This window comes from Halyomorpha halys, unplaced genomic scaffold, assembly GCF_000696795.3.
Source record: "Halyomorpha halys isolate HHAL.00 unplaced genomic scaffold, Hhal_1.1 Scaffold588.1, whole genome shotgun sequence".
NCBI classification, from domain to species: domain Eukaryota; kingdom Metazoa; phylum Arthropoda; class Insecta; order Hemiptera; family Pentatomidae; genus Halyomorpha; species Halyomorpha halys.
In genome coordinates, this window is record NW_027110173.1 from 1,077,016 (window position 1) to 1,093,666 (window position 16,651).

The 16,651-nt window shown below is 32.4% G+C and overlaps 1 protein-coding gene across 6 annotated transcripts in view; it reads left to right on the plus strand.

The window, feature by feature from the left end:
- The window catches only part of LOC112210356 (uncharacterized), a 493,390-nt gene that overhangs the window by 431,954 nt on the left and 44,785 nt on the right, over positions 1–16,651 (plus strand). The window contains exon 5 of one of the 6 annotated variants that reach the window (XM_067048336.1): positions 6,265–6,361. The exons of the other annotated variants lie outside the window; for them this stretch is intronic. Within the exon in view, the coding sequence (XP_066904437.1) occupies positions 6,265–6,318 (54 nt within the window). The 3' untranslated portion in view covers positions 6,319–6,361. Of the gene's footprint in view, positions 1–6,264; positions 6,362–16,651 lie in introns of those variants that run through there. 6 annotated transcript variants of the gene reach the window in all.

A 16,651-nucleotide genomic window follows, 5' to 3' on the forward strand; every position in this document is an offset into this window, starting at 1 on the left:
TTTGGCTAATTTAGAATCAATTAATTAATCAATATGTTATTAAAGAATAATCTGGGAAATCTAAGGAGAAAACGTTTTTATCATCGTTCATTATTAAATTATTACATATAAAAACCATACTCCCACAATTGATGCACGAACTAAGTTAAATAGCTAAATTTGAGCTAGTTGGGCCGTTAGAGACTCTAAATAGACTGCTTAGCGATGTCACGCACGTGTTAAGATAACGCTTGTAATAATATCTTGTAAACGGCTATTTCGTATTCATCGAAGAGTAGAGTTAGCAGGGCCGAACAATATGAGCACAGGCTCACGATACAGAAGAGATATGTAGCTTGTTTACAGCCGGAGCCCGGGGTCGGAGGTGTTCATTAGTGAAGGTAGATGCGGCAGAGATTGGTCCCTACGTGCAAACACGTCCGGAAATAACGCGGTATCCAATCATTGCAGGCCGTTTATCAAGGGTGGCCATCATTAATCATTGATTAGCAATCCGGGGGGCTTGTCAGATCATGCCCCCCTTACATTGGGGGCCTCACGATCAGGTAGTCCGGATCTGCTACCTCTCCTGGAAAATTAAATGTCGTCGTCCATCAAGGTCACTTCAACTTTCGAATGATATCGATCCCTTCGAAACGGTGGGACGCTTCTTAACAATGAACTTCTCGAGTGTTCTGTCAGGTACATTATTTTCAAATTTTAATTCATTTGCATATAAGTTATTCTTTTTTCATTTTGTTCGCATATGTCAGTCATCAGGACCACGCCATCGTAAATTTGCAATTCATATTGATATGCTAATTGCGTATGAATGAGTCTAAAGCTGATTATACAGAATGCAACCACCGGAATTAAACACAACTGCAAATGAAAATTCACTTAAACAATGCTACTACTACCAGACTGAACAAACTTTGCTGAAGTTTCATTTATTAGATAACTTAATGAAAATATTTTCTTATAAATAAAATTGTGAATGTTGGTTTGTTGTTTTAGAAAGGGATAGAGAAATTCCCATTGCCGTTTAAAATAAATAAAATTGAATCTGAGCAAGACATAACATACTTTGTGTAACCTTTTATAGACATTTCAATAAGAAGTGTGAAATTCAGTTCAATAAGAAAAAAACTGAAAGCATGTAGACTAAACTCATTGCGCTTAAATGTGTTACTTTATTTTACATCCGACTTTATTATATGGCTTACCACTGTTCTCACATATTATGTTACGAAAATTCGTTGAAGGAACAATAATGAAAAGATATATATCATCCAGGCTCTATGAGGACTTACAATTGCTAACAATAAAGGATTTCATATACACAATACGTGATCAATTTTTTTATGCGAAAATCTAACAAATGTCTCCTTCAGTCAACTTTCACTTTAAGAAAGACTAACTCAAAGATGGCAGCATAAAATAAAATTAAACTTGATATAAACTAACATCTTAAAAAAAATAATTTCTATTTGTATTCAGCCTGTCGGCCTGATCGAAATTTATTTTATATTTTTTAACTCAGGCTGCTGTTATTTGAACGGTGATATTGGTGATGATAATAAGACATAAATTAACCATTCAAATCGAATAATTATTAGCGTAGATAATGGCATGGTAGCATCATCAACTACCTCTTGTCAATGATAAAAAAAAAAAATATTTTTTAAAAATGAAGCGAAGATGGTTGGGGGTGCGGTCAATGAAAAAGACAAATAAGTTGGATTAACTTATTTTAATGTGCCAAACTTCGTTATTTTAAAATAACGAATTAAATTAATACATATTATTAAAACGAATTAAAATAACGAATTAAATTTGCCTAAATTCGTTATTCGTTATTTTAATGTGCCAAAATTCGGCCCTGCTAACTCTGGCACATTAAAATAAGTTAATCGAACTTATTTGTGTTTTTCATTGACCGAGCCCCCTACCATCTTCTCATTTTTTAAAAATGTTTCCTCTGAAAATCCGAGTAATATATGGTTTTCATAACCGTACATTACAAACTTATTTCAGTACTGAAGGTCTTCCTGGAGGCGGCACTGGTTCTAAGAAGGAACTTGCGAGAGTATGCTTTTGTTCTTCTTCTGTCATTGTCTGCTATTGGAAGGTAATGCTTCCTTCAGGAGGTCTAATGGTGTCTGCTATTACTCCTTCGCCATGTGAGGTCCTTGATTTAATTTTAATGGTTTCAGTCCTTTCAGGTGGTTCTCTGGAGGACATTAAACCTAGCTGAATACCATGAATCAAATCTTAGCCACCTTTTCTGAATTTTATTTCAAAACAATAAATTTCGATATTTGAAGTAACATACTAATAATGTTAATTTAGAAACATTGAAAAAAGTATTATTCCTGAAAACATAGGATCATACACCTTCGATGTTAATTGGTCCAAACTGTAGTAATATGATGAGGGATAGAAAATCCCTCGACCCATTACCACAGGAGTTAGATGTTAGAACCAGACCCCAAAAAATACGTCTTTAAATAAGTTTGATGATAAGTTTCTGTTTTACTTAATTGTATTTCTGGCTGACCTAAAATGGTTACTAAACATTTACATTAATTTAATAAAGTAACGAGTTACAAAATTATTAAATTTAATGAAATTTGTCCAACTACAACCATGAAGGGTTAGGGAATCAGTAAAGTTACTTGACCAACGGTTGTGTAAGGAGGTAATTTCGTCATAATCACACTCAACCTACAGATTTTCCCCAAATGAGGGTTCCTAAACCTACAGGATTGACTCACGGCTACAGTATCGGAATAAATAATTTTCTGCTACAGCCGGATTCGAAACCTGGCTATTGTTATATTATTAGTTTTTCGGTAGAATTTCCATTCCAGGAGCTATAGACGGAAAACAATAAAAAAGATCTACTACATTACCTAATTAAATTAATTATTCTAATTTAGTGAGTTATAAGTCCGCCAGAAACACGTTTCCATTTCAAATGTGGTAGAAACTAATTTTTAGTATTATTTGCAGATGTGTGTTTAATGTAAACTAGGTTTTATGGATCGGATTCCTTCTGTACTATTAGCGTGTCTTATGGTAATTACTAGCAACACTACATAATCAGGTTTTAGCTGTAAAACGTTTCCGACTAGATCTTATTTTATTTTTTATTAACCTTACTTACACTAACGTTTAGTATTTTTTCTTCTATATACGTTTGACAAATTAGTTGCCTACCTGGTTCCTTCCCTCGTTAGCAGAATCCTCTGTTACATCGCCTGACCACCCCCTTCCGTCCTGATTACTGCCTACCCTGCAGCGCCTCCTCTATCTTGGATCAGAGCTCGAGGTAGGAGTATCAGAGCGAGGCGGTGTACCGTAGTCCTCAGCAAACAGAGTCTGTCAACATCCTGCCCTTTAATCTGCCTGCGGTCCTAGCTCTCCCGCACTCTGCCTCCATTGGCTTATATAGCTTCCCTGTCTTAGAGCTGTGCAATCCCTCCTCTCCTTATTAAACTGTATCTAAATAGCGCTTTCTAAAGATGAGGTTCATTATAAATGAAACGTTGTATATTTCAAAGCCAAAATTACTATTTACATCAACATACACAAAATTTGATCTTTTCACCTTATTGAAGAAGGGAACTTTATAGGTATTGTACTGGCGTTGGTGACATACGCATTGGATACTTTTGTAATAGATTGCTATAGTTCGTTTTGCATGTTGGATGCAGAAGGGGATGGTCTAATAAGTAAAATAACAAAATGTAAGGAAAAAAATAATAAAAAAGTAACTTAGAAAGAAAAAAAAATGAAAATTGAAAAACCTTAGTGAACAAAAGGAAACATAATACTAACATGATATATTACTGAATTAAAAAAACAAAAAAGTTGGTGTATAAGTTCCGTATATACAAAAAGAATACTATTTAAAATCTATAAACCAAAAATATCCATTAAGTTCCAACCTTTTTATTTTCTTACTATTCTAATCCTACGTTTCGGCCCTTCCGGCCATTCTCAAGGATAACTTATTCTAAATATAACCTTATAACTCTCCTTTAATATTAGAAAGTGTAAATGTAATAATAATAGAAAAAGTTAATTAGATAGATAAGAAATAGATTGATAACTAAAATATAATATGACATAGGCAGAATAGCCTGCGATTTTTCGTCAACATTGTAGCTGTGATATTTAGAATTATTTATCCTTGAAAATTACCGGAAGGTCCGAAACTTAGAAGCGGAATAATAAGAAAGCAAACATGTTGAGATTTGATGGATATTTTTTACTGTGATCGATAAAGAAACCAGTCTTAAGCAAGAATTCAATTTATATATAAAAATATAAGCAAATAACCTTAAGTGTATAATCATTTAAGTTCCTTGAATCTAACGAAAGTATTATGTCGCCACTGACTGCGACGTAGTACTTCGCCATTGTTAGACATGTTATGTGATAATATTTGAATAAATTTAAATTCGAACAACCAAATACAAATAACTCCAATAACCATATACTCCAAAAACAAATTTCTATTAAATATTTTTCAAATGTTTATACTGTTAAATCAATTATATTATTTTAAGGACAAATTAAACTCTTTTTTTCACTTGTTTATTTTATTGATTATTTATTATAGTGGACATTTCGAGCTAAATATATCTTATCTTCAACCTTTTCGTCACCTTTACACGTTTTTCCTATCCACAACTTGAGCACAAACAAATTTATTTTATTGTGAATATGTTGACTTCTCTCTTGTTTAATTTGTATGGCGTTATCTTTTTTAATATAATTTTCTTCTAAAAAGATTCTGGAAATTTTATTTAACCTGGACGAAATGATGGGTTAAGTTGTCGATAAGCATACATACAATGTAGTGGATGATGAACTAATTTGAGCTCTGAACGTCCACTGCAGTAAACAATTTAAGAAGTAAAAAAGGGTTGACTTTGTCCTTGAAAAATATAATTTATACGCTTCCAAAGAAATAGATTCACTACATGCAAGGACATAAGTTTTTGTTACTTGTTTGATGTATACCGACTTGACACTCAATTAACTTTGATAATAAGTACAGTACATTAACCTCCTTGCATGGAACATGGCTTAAGAAAGCATATCTCTGCTCAATGGAACTTGAGCCAGCCGCCAAAGTAGGCCATGGCAGATAGAACAATATCCTCAGTGAGTGGCAGGAAGGAGAGGAACTGTATCCCCCATGTCTTCCTTTATCTCTTCCACACCCTCTCTTTTCATCTCTTCTCGTATGTTCTGTGGGGTCCAGATCTAGGGCACCGATACCGAGTATGACGTTGGGAAAAAGTAATCTCGCGAATGAATGGTCGGAATAATTGTTACATGTTTTTCTTATAGCACATCTTGTCACTGGAACAAAGAAAAAAAAGTGATTATAATAAAAAGATATCCAAAAAGGGTTTATACCAGGATATCTTGGATCAACCTAGGCTTCAGTCTTTGCGATGTGGTTGGGGTAAGTTATATGCCACTGATCCTTTAAATATTGGTAGATTGGAGAGGAATTTCGTTAATCCTTTTTTGATGTGGTCATCTATCGATCATACTTGCAGCTCATAATAAAATTGGCTTTTTTGTAAAAACCAGGGAGAATCCAGTGCGATTCTCAGAATTTTGTTTTGGAATGCTTGCAATTTTTGTATTTCGTAAAAGATGCCGCTCCCCACACTTTACACAACTATATATCAGTAATGGGCTTAGTATTTTATTATTTCAATAAAATGTTTTGCCTGTATCTTAAAAACTATTCTAGTGACTAAACGATTTTAATTGCGATTTCTTTATTTATATATTCATGTTACAAGGATTAAATATTATGCAAGTATTTTACTAAAAATTAAAAACTTAAATATTATTCGGTTTCATAGTAGCCAAATAATAATGAACTATCATAAATTTTAGCTCTTTAGCAAGCGGTGACATCACATATCTCTTGAATGGTTATTTTTATCAGAGGTTAATTTTCTCAATGGAAGTTGTCAAGGTGAGCAAGTATCGGCCTTTCTCACTTCATTCATTTCTAATGTCTCTTGTGAATAGCTTCTCGATTTAAAAACCAGGATTTATCTATGAACATTATCCACACCTCATCATTTTTATTTATATTAAGGAATTTCATTCTTGAAGTCTGCATTGTAATTCCTTAAAATCAATCCTCGTATGCTAATAATCACTGAATACTAAGGTTTATTTATATAAATTATTGTATGGCTATTTTAATTTAATATTTTAAATAATTTTCTTTTTCTTTTTCAGGTATGTTCCAGTTTTCTCTCCTTTTCTTTTAGTTATTATTTGGAACTAGAGTAAGTAATGTCATTATAAGTTGATTCTTTTCTGAAAATTAATGAGCCATAAAAACAATAAGACATTTTCTAGTTACAGGAAAACAAAAATAATGTTTGGATATTAGGATGTAATATATGTTTGGAATATATGTGATATATATATATATATTAATAATATTTTACTTGTATTTTTTTTTTACAAATTTGTGTATTAATGTTTTAAATAATGAAAAAGCAGCGAAGTAGAAAAACAACTACTTCCTTTAAATACAACTTTTTTCCTGTTAAAGTCCCAAAGTTGATTAGAAAACTCCTTAAACTGTTTTCATCACCTACTTCCCATTGGTACGGACATCAAAGAGAAAACTTTTGCTCTTCTATTTTCCATCTTAAAAGTCCTTTTCTCTGAAAGGTTTTCCAAGTACTCTCGTTTTCTGGACTTTTCCAATTGCTATAATTTTTCTCTTCTTGAAATCCGCGTGAAGACATTTCACTTCATTTTTATATTCTCAAATATTTACTGTTTATTTAAGTTTTTGACTTCTATGTAGTTTTTCTTTTAACATTTTATAGTTATAAATTTCATAAGAATTCAAGGGCAGTATTTCATATCAGTTTCCGATGGCCGCCTTTTTTCCTCCTTTATATTGGCTTGGTTCTAGCATCTTCTAACATAATTCTGATCGATTTAGTTTTGCACATTCTTAGACCACTCTGAATCAATAATACACTCAGTTAATTTTGAAAAAAAAAGTTTAGTGTGTAATCTGTGCTTTTAACGTGAACGTGAAAGGTAATAAATTTTTTTTCTAACAAAATAAATCATAAAAAGTGTAATTAATGTGATTTTTATTATTATTTTTTTTTACCCTCCACAGGTCCCAATTGGACGTTAACCCTCAACACAATCTTGCCACAATACACGATCTTATTTTAATGATAATTCGATAACATACTAACGAAAAAAAGATACAGAAATGAAACTTCACAGATAAAACTTTAGGTAATAGATATCTTTTTTTCTTGCCCTCCTATTAATTTTATTACTCAAACAAAAGCAATACATAATACAAAAAAAAAAAAAACAGGAAGATGTATACATGATAAACATAATTATCCTTTCTTTTCCTGAAGGGCGTTTTAAGGCAGGTTGTGGGATCCGCTGTGTGAAGGGGAAGCACTGTGGCGCTTACTCGCCGTCTGCGTTGTCAGTAGTGGGATAAGTAATAGATATAAAGATATTACTTACTCGTAAAATTAATTCTTCATATTATGAGAAGCAACAATTTTCTTATTACAACAAAGTGATGGAACAGTGATTGTTAAATATTAACTATTAATTATAAGAGTTTTCAGGTGTTATAAGAAGAGTGTGATAAATCATTTTGGTTGGTACCAGCTTTAATAACAACCACTAGAGAGTACTCATTTGAATTTCGTATTGGCCTCTCGTCGCATAAGGTACTATGCCGTCTTACATTACGCTGTATATTTTAGATGGTGATGAAGATTTAACATTATTAATTTTCCCACGTCCTTAAGGACATTTGTTTTTAAATGTATGGTTGTAGTGTAATTAACGGTCTTACAAATTTGAATCACTAACTCACTAAATACCGGTTCATCTGAAAAGTGTTAATTTAGTCTTGGATTAAACTTCACGTAATTTTTAACTTAAACTACTCTGGAACACAAATTATTTAAAATAAATTTATTTCCGGTTCTCTGTTAGATTGTGAATAAAATAGTCACAGAATAATTAATTGGGCTTGTTAATGAGTAGATTTAATTCTACAGCTTACCTTAACTCAAGGCGCGAGTTAGTAAAATAGTCCGAGACTGTAGAGTATTTTTGGCATTGATCTATGAGAATCAAAAAAATGTGCCAATCACAATTCTTTCCTTTGAATAATGTACAACATATATTTTAAAATAATGGCAATTGTTGAAGAAAATATAACGAGATCCTATTGAAGTTATTCTTGTGAAAGATACAGCGTAGAGGACCCCCCACCGTCACGGGGCCTGAACATTGACGACACACACACTCCCTCAGTCAGCGGTGCGGAACTTCATTAGTACAGTTCTCCAACCCGATGTCAACGTGTTCTCCGCAAACAACATAACATTTTAGGATAACGGTTCCTGCTTGGTAGAATTACTAAAAAAAAAAAATACAACTTTCTCAACGGAACTGAGTAACTAGTAGCCAAAGCTAAAGATAGCAATGAAGAAATAAAAAAGATAATTATTTTTAAATTATTATTTTTAATCCTCTTTATGTAATTTTGTTCATAACACAAAAATACCCGAAATAGTTATTGTTCAACTATCAATAAAGCGAAATATTTTCGATGTTTATTAAAATATTTTTATTTATTTTTCCTATAAAAATTTTATAAGATAAAAATTGATTCTCTGATCGTAATCAATTTTGAGTTCATAATATAAGAAATTTCAGAATTGTAATTATTTTTTGTATTTGACATTTCTCTGTTAGAGCTTTAAGTATTTAGAGCACTCTAAAATTTCATATATACATATTTTTGTGTTCAATTAATACTATATGGACCTGTATAGTAGTATGCAACAGTGTAGCCCGATTCATGAAACCAATACAGAAAACATACATTTGTAAATGATTTTAAAAATTATTTTATATCATACTTAATACGGAAACGACTTTCTAGTTGTCTTAAAACTTATTAATTATGTTATTAAATAAATTAAGTAACGAATTAAATTATTTTTTTTTTCTTGTTTTTCGTATATAATTTCTAAAAAGTGTATCCAAGCGAAAATGTTATAGTGTAGAAAATTACACAACATTGAATTCTGAGTCGAATGAGGACCGTAGCATATTAATTCGGTCAAGTGCTATGTTGTAAACCGAAAACCAAATAACGATTTTTGATTTTTTTAAATATTTTTTAAAACTGAAATGCAGTACTTTACTATACATTCTATGTACGGATCCATACCTAACGTGGAAACGCATACTAGTTAGCCGGATAAAATTTTAAAATAAGAAATTTTAGGTTTTTTTCTATGATTCCTGAACGATACATCATGGCGAAAAAGTTAATACAACAAATAAAATAACATTAAATTTTGCGTCCAATGAGTACCACCGTAACGTAATAAATATTTTGGTATGATCATAAACGACTGCCATTGGAACCCAAGGAACAACTAGAGCAGGTGCTTTATGATTATGCTCTGAATATAGCTTGACGGAATTATTACTTTATGGTATTGTTCGACGTCAAATTGAATTTTATTTAATTTGTTGTATTGAAACATTTCCCGTGGGATCTTCCATTTATGATTTATCAATGAAAAAAACAAAAGAAAGACCTTATCGTTATTCGTTACTCTTACGTATTAATTGGCTTCTTATTGACCGTTTTGTGATTGCCGGAATGGAATGCGATTCCGTGCTCAGTTTGGATGCATACATAGGAAGGAAAAAAAATTTTTTTTTTTTTAAATGGTTTTTCGTTTTATGACATAGTACTTAACCATATTAATAAGATATGATACTCTTTCGACCCTGAATCTTATGCTTTTTAATTTGTTATATCATACCTTCGCTGGGATTCTCCGTTTAGGAGTTACAGGTAAAATAGAAGAAAAAAGACTTCCTTACTTAATCAAACGAACTAACTAATTAGTGTGAGTTTTAGAACCTCCAGAAATGCCTTTTCGTGTTAAGTCTGATAAAAACTAATGAGCTGAATAGTATGTGTCGATCTCTTGTTCTATTGAGAACAACTTTATTTTATTTATTAGTACATTTTTTTCTCCTCAAACGATGTAATGATAAAAAAATAAAGTACTTCAAGCTGTGACTAATATTATTGAAAGAAAAGCTCTGTTAGGATATCCTTAACCCTGGAAGGAAGAGGTTGGGAAGCTATCGCTATTGCAGTTACCTTAAGAGGAAGGAGACCGGGGGCCCTCGGAGGGACTTAAGTTAATACCGCCATAAATATAGCGCGCTAAACGCTAAGACACTTAGGCTAAGCTTGAGGGCTAAGTCCCACAAGTGCCGGCCCCCCAAGACCGGGCCCCGACAAAAGGTTTACACTAGCGCCCCTAGGCAGGGCACCTGCGCCTCCGGTATCTATTAATAGGCCGCTCTAGGGGGATCTATTACCGCTTCAGTATCCTGCTCTTCTTCATTCTTCCAGTTGTCTCTGCCCGCACGCTCTGTCTATGGTAAGCTACTCAGATTCTATCGCCACTAACGGATAGAACAATATTATAGGCGTCGCATAAAATAGGGAGTTCCTCAAGGATCAATATTGAGTACTTTGTTTTCCGATATATAAGACTGGATGATTATAAAAACAATCTTATTTATCATCCGCTGTTATTTACTTTAACTACTGGAATTAAGTGTGTTATAACTCTAGTCTTAAAAACTTAAAAAAGATGTTAAGTACAGAGTAAATTAACTTTGGAATAAATTAAAAATAAATATATCCTTATAAAACAATAAAAATTTAACTTAATTATTAATATGCAGTTATTGTTTACCGCGGATTACTATAAGGAATGGTGTTGTAGTTTCGAATAAACTTTTTTTATAAGGCTATAAATAACAAGATGCTAGTATTATAAAAGAAACAAAAGATTAACCCATAAATTGAAAATATTGCACAGTAGAACATTTGTTTACCGACCAACTGATACTTGACTAGGATCCTGGTTGATTTAGTCTTGACCGATTCACGTTTTGCCAAGTAATTTCAGGGTTTAGTTTTTCAAAGCAAAATAACATACTGACAGAAATATGGAAAACACTGTTTTATTACGCATATACACATTTTTCAATGCATTTAAAATTATTAGGAAAAAAAAACAAAGTTTAAACTAACGATAGCATCAAAGTTATTTTTTGGAAATATTTATTATTTTTCACTTTTCAATATTAACAGAATTTTTAATGATCAGAACAGCTATCCTTAACTCCATAATTTTTTGCTTACTTGGTTAATCCGTGACCGGTTAATAATACTATGTATCGAATATAGAGTAATTGAGTAATAATTATATAACGGAAATCCTGTATATTAATTAATTAAATTATTCCTTTGAATGTAAAGTGACGTTTTTTATTACTTAATATTTTATGTCATTTATGAGGCCCGTTGGCCAATGGGTATTTCTTAGTCCATCGCGCGAGGCCTTGGAACTCCATGGTTTGTTGCGCCAATAATAATAATCTTTTATGTATTTACATCAGAGAGGGAATTTTGCCCACTTTTTTTTTCATTTTATCTGCTGAACAAAACGGATAAAATGATAATGATATGATAATAATCCTATCATTAGTCTTTGACAAGTAGTCAGGTTTATAGCTGATGAAAGGTGTTTTTGTCACGGTTTTTGTGGTTATATACACGAAGTTGTCCTTTGCGTACATATAGTTTTTGTAATATTTTCTCCTGTGTTTTTCTGATAAAGAATGAAGGTTTAGAAATTGCGTCATGGGGAAGAAAAGACATTCAAGTATATCAAAGTTTGGACACCAATTTCGCATTCTGTGTCCTAAAGTAAATTAAAAAGAAGACATGGAAAAAGTTGATCCTGAACTTGAATATTCCAGTAAAGGCAACTGTCAAGGGTTCCGCGCCTTCTAGCAGGGAGGATTTGATTTTTTGTGGATGTGGATTTTGTGCACTTGGATATGGACTATTACTTCGCCCGTCCCAGGCAAAATCAATAAATACTAATTATTCACATAAAATGAACAAAAAGTAAATCTACTGATTTTATATTATACTATTTTCATTTCATTTCTCTCTCTCTTTTTTTTTTCTTTTTGTTATTTTCATACGTTTACTGTAAATTGAACCTGTATATTTTAGTAATTGAATCTTCAGTATATTAAAACTAAAAATCTTTTTTCTTTACAGTTTCTTAAAGATGATAATTATATTATTGTTTGATTTGCTGCTTAATTGACAATATGTAATTATTTAATGGTTATTCTGTTTGGTTTATCTATTAATTGTATGCTGTTTCTGTTGCTATGAGGAAGACCCAACTAGTTGGCTGAACTTGGACGCATATTGAAAAGAAATGTTTTTAATTATCTCCTGGATCTTAGTACGCACTAGTAAAAGTTACTTTGGTTGAAAATATTTGTTTGTAGCTCTCAATTATGCATGAACATATTTTCATGTATAATATATAACTAATTCAAGTGTCATTGTAATAATAATTCTGTAAATTTATATTTTCAGATACTATGAATAAATGTATGAATACTCCTGATACTTGGAGAATGAATTGGTTTTAACAGTTCAAGGATCCGACGTTATTTACCGGATATGAATTTACTTTTGATAAGGGGGATTTGAGTTATCTTTGCGCAATCTCATTCAATACATTTTCAGTTTTCATTGTGATAAGTTATATTGTTTGACCATATTTTATTTAAATATTTTGTTATAATTATTTATAAGAATGTTTAATGTTAAAGTATTTCATTTGAATTTTATTCAGCGGGTTAACTTTGCGGAATTATCACTGTGAGAGAATTTCATTCAGAGGGAAATCCCCAATTAAATCTTGCTGTTGTTTCAAACTAACTTGACGTATTAAAACAAACAGTAGCCACAACTTGGAGCGGAGATAAATACGACAATCCCTCTGCGTACACTCTGCGGCAGATAGGACAAATTCGACAATTATTTGTAGAACTCTGGGAGATGTCCAAACAGACTTGCTTACACTCGCCCAATCATCCAAGCGACAACCAGAGCGTGCCTTGATCAGTCCCGCTCTCCAATGGTTATCCAAGCCATGACAAGTTAGCTTTGTGTAGTAGGGGCTGTCATGCGGTGTGGAAATTAGTGGAAGGGTTCGAAATCTCGATCCAATACGGCGTTTTGTCTGATTATATGGAGGTTGCTATCTTACCATTATGCACCACCAAGGTATTTGTAATCATTTGTTTGAAACTTTTTATTAATAATGCTCAAATTATATATTTTAATTTATCTTTACTATGACTTATTTATAATCATATTTGTTTGAAACTTTTTATTAATAATGCTCAAATTATATATTTTAATTTATCTTTACTATGACTTATTCCTATCGTAATAATAACTCTTTGCTATTTTCGAATTGTAGTTACTTTCTCAACCATTATGGGTATTGTTTAAGTAAATATTAATGTTTCATAGACGAATTCCTCTTATTTTATTTTCTTCTATGACCCCTTTTCTGGTCATTTTTGACGTAAGGAGGGAAAGAGAGGGGTTATCTACAGGTAACCAACCTATTTTAACTATGATAGGATGGTCTAGTCCCGAACTAGGCATTATTCAACTTTTTGTAGCCATTTCTAGAATCTTCAATAGATTTCTTCTAAGGTAGCAACAAATTTGTAGGAAAATATCGCTTCGTTGGGTGACAACAGCTAAATAATCGTCAAAATGAATAATTTTCAGAAATATTCGCGTTGGATTTTAAAGGTACATTATATTAATTGTAAGTGCCTGTTCATTAATTAAAGGAGTATTAGTATAGTAGGCGCGCCTGATATGCTGTGCTGCATAACAGACTCCGAAAGTTTGTTTCTGAAGAGACTATTTTTGAGATAGTACATAGATCATTTATTATTTTAATATTAATAATCTATAAATATTTTTGAGTTATTATTGGAATAATGTAATGGTTAATGTTTTATAAAAACGTCTCTTCTCCCCCTCTCTTAGAATAAAAAATTTATAAGACTCCGGAAGAGTTTAAATAAGATCGTTTTACCAAGACAAAGCGATCACTCTCGACATGATCCGATTCACTCCGCTAAATTAGCCCAGACTTTATTGTCCCTAAAAGGGAAGGGGTTCCTTAAGACAGCCCGCCCAATCCCTAGTGCTGCCAACCGTTAAAAAACAATGTCCCTAATAGCTATAAGGCGATGTCCGGAAAGCCGCTGGGCTTCTGTTAAAAGACTTATTGGGAAAGTTTTTCTCCCCCAACGACTTTTATAGCCCATGCATTCCCTGGATACGAAGCAATTGCTAAATTGGCCGGATTTCTACTAATTGCTAATTGTATCTTGCTTTCTAAATCCTTAAAACCCATTTACTCTGAGTCAAGTTTAATTTCTGTTCCGTTATACAATTTTTGATTCCGTAGTTATTAATTCGAGGTGAAATGTTGTTATATACCCGGTTAAAAATTATATAAAGTTTTGAAACTAGCAAGCAATTTCGTACTTATTAGTTCGGTGATTAAGACGATAGTAAAGATATAACAATATTAATATTTTCTTCTTGTATATTATAATATATATTGAGAGGTAAGTAAATTATTAGTTACAATATATTTATAAAATATTATTGTAATCAAATAGGAAACTTACAAGTACATCATTTTTCAACATAGTGCCCTTACTTATCAACGCACTTGGTCCATCGTTGTACAAGCTTCATAATGCCCTCATAAAAGAAGGTTTTCGGTTGAGTTGCGAATCACTAATTCACAGATTCTTTCATTGCAGCTTCCGAGGTAAATCAACGGCTTCTTACTGCCTCTTTGGGTGGACCAAACAAGTGATAGTGAGAACGGGCAAGATCGGGACTATGTGGAAGATGAGCCAGAAAGCTGTATTTTTGGGACTAGCAAGGTCTAGTACTAGAACGTTATGAGGAAAGGGGCACAACAATAAACAGTGTACGTTACAGTGAAATACTTACTGCTAAGTTAAAACCTGCGATTCCAAGCGAACGCTGAGGACTGCTGTTAAAGTGTTTAGTGTTGCACGACAATGCCCGTTCTCACACTGTTGAAACGCTCCAGAAACTCAATTTTGAAGTACTGGCTCATCCTCCTTATAGTCCCGATCTTCCTGCTTCTGACTATCCCTTGTAAGTTTCCCTATTTGATTACAATAAAATTTTATTACGGATAATAATTAACTTACCCTCGTTTGTGTATATATATAACGCATTGTTCATAACCAATAAACATACGTATGGTTCTGAATCAAATATTAATTATCCAGACAAAAAATTTTTTTTTCTTTTAGAATAAAACTATAAAAATATAAAAACATTTGAAAGAGTGGCACTTTTTTGCTGAAAAAAACTGTGAAATGCTGATTATTTATTATTTAATTATTGATAATTTCGCGATTTTATCGAAGGATAAATCTTGTTCAAGTACAGATAGATAAAACCTAAATCCCTTCCGTAATTGTCTCTTTTACTCTTGAGTTCTCAGCTATTAATATGTTATCTTGTCAAATACCTACAAAGTAATGGAAGAATCTTTTGTGCAAATCGATATTATTTCGATCTCTCCCCACTTACGAGAAACAGTTTCATATTCTATCAGATCAAACTTAAGTTATACAAGACCCTCTTCCGACATGTCTATTCACAACGTCCAAAAAACAAAAACAGATGAGAACCGGCACTGTATATTTGAAGGGGTAGAATATTGAGAAAGATTTTGTGTTCTGCGGTATGAAGAAGTTCTTGGTACCTAAAAATGGACGTGCTAAAATTTGTGATGCTTAGAAGACCTCGTGTTGTTCATGTTGTAAGAATGAATAACTCTTAGATTCCAAAAAAACTTTTGCCTGAGGTCCTGCAATTAATTTTAATAGCTATGATAACAGAGTTGGAAGGAGCATGGCATGATGATAATGGCTAGATGAAGGGCAGCAGATGCTAGGCCACTTTTTTAAATCCGAAATTAGGCAGGTGCTACACAAGAGAGAGCCTACTGGTGGAGGCTGAATGTCTAGTTTCATTTTAGAACTGTTGTGCAATTTAATAGTAATTTTGGGAATGCAAAACCACATTAAGAGCTAGTTCGCTTTAAGTTCCACTGGGATAACCCTTTTGTCCTATTAAGTCAGCGGAGAAAACACTTTACCAACTTTCTGAAGATGATAAAACAACTGAATTAATGAATGAAAAGCAGTATAGGACTCAATGGGAATCTTGGCCGAAAAAAACAAAACTGAATTGAGTCCAGTTTTGCTAAACCCTACAAACTCCAAATTTTAAAACTTCGCAAGTGATCAGAAAGAAAATGAAAAAATGTAATTATTTAGGAAATTCCGGAAATGGAGAAAGGATCCCGAAACCTCGAACATAAATAAATTATGAGAAAGAAATTTTCTAAAAATTTTAAAGAAAGAAAAAAGGAATATTTATTTTACAACTTGCTCAGCCTCCACTGGCTCATTACCAGTGATGTGACGAGAGAGATGCGCTGGGATCTTTTGAGCTCTGCTCTACCCCTCACACGTGGGGGATAGAGTGGGCTCAGGGATCCTCAGGTCGATTGTGTAAATATTGTATATATTATTTTATCAT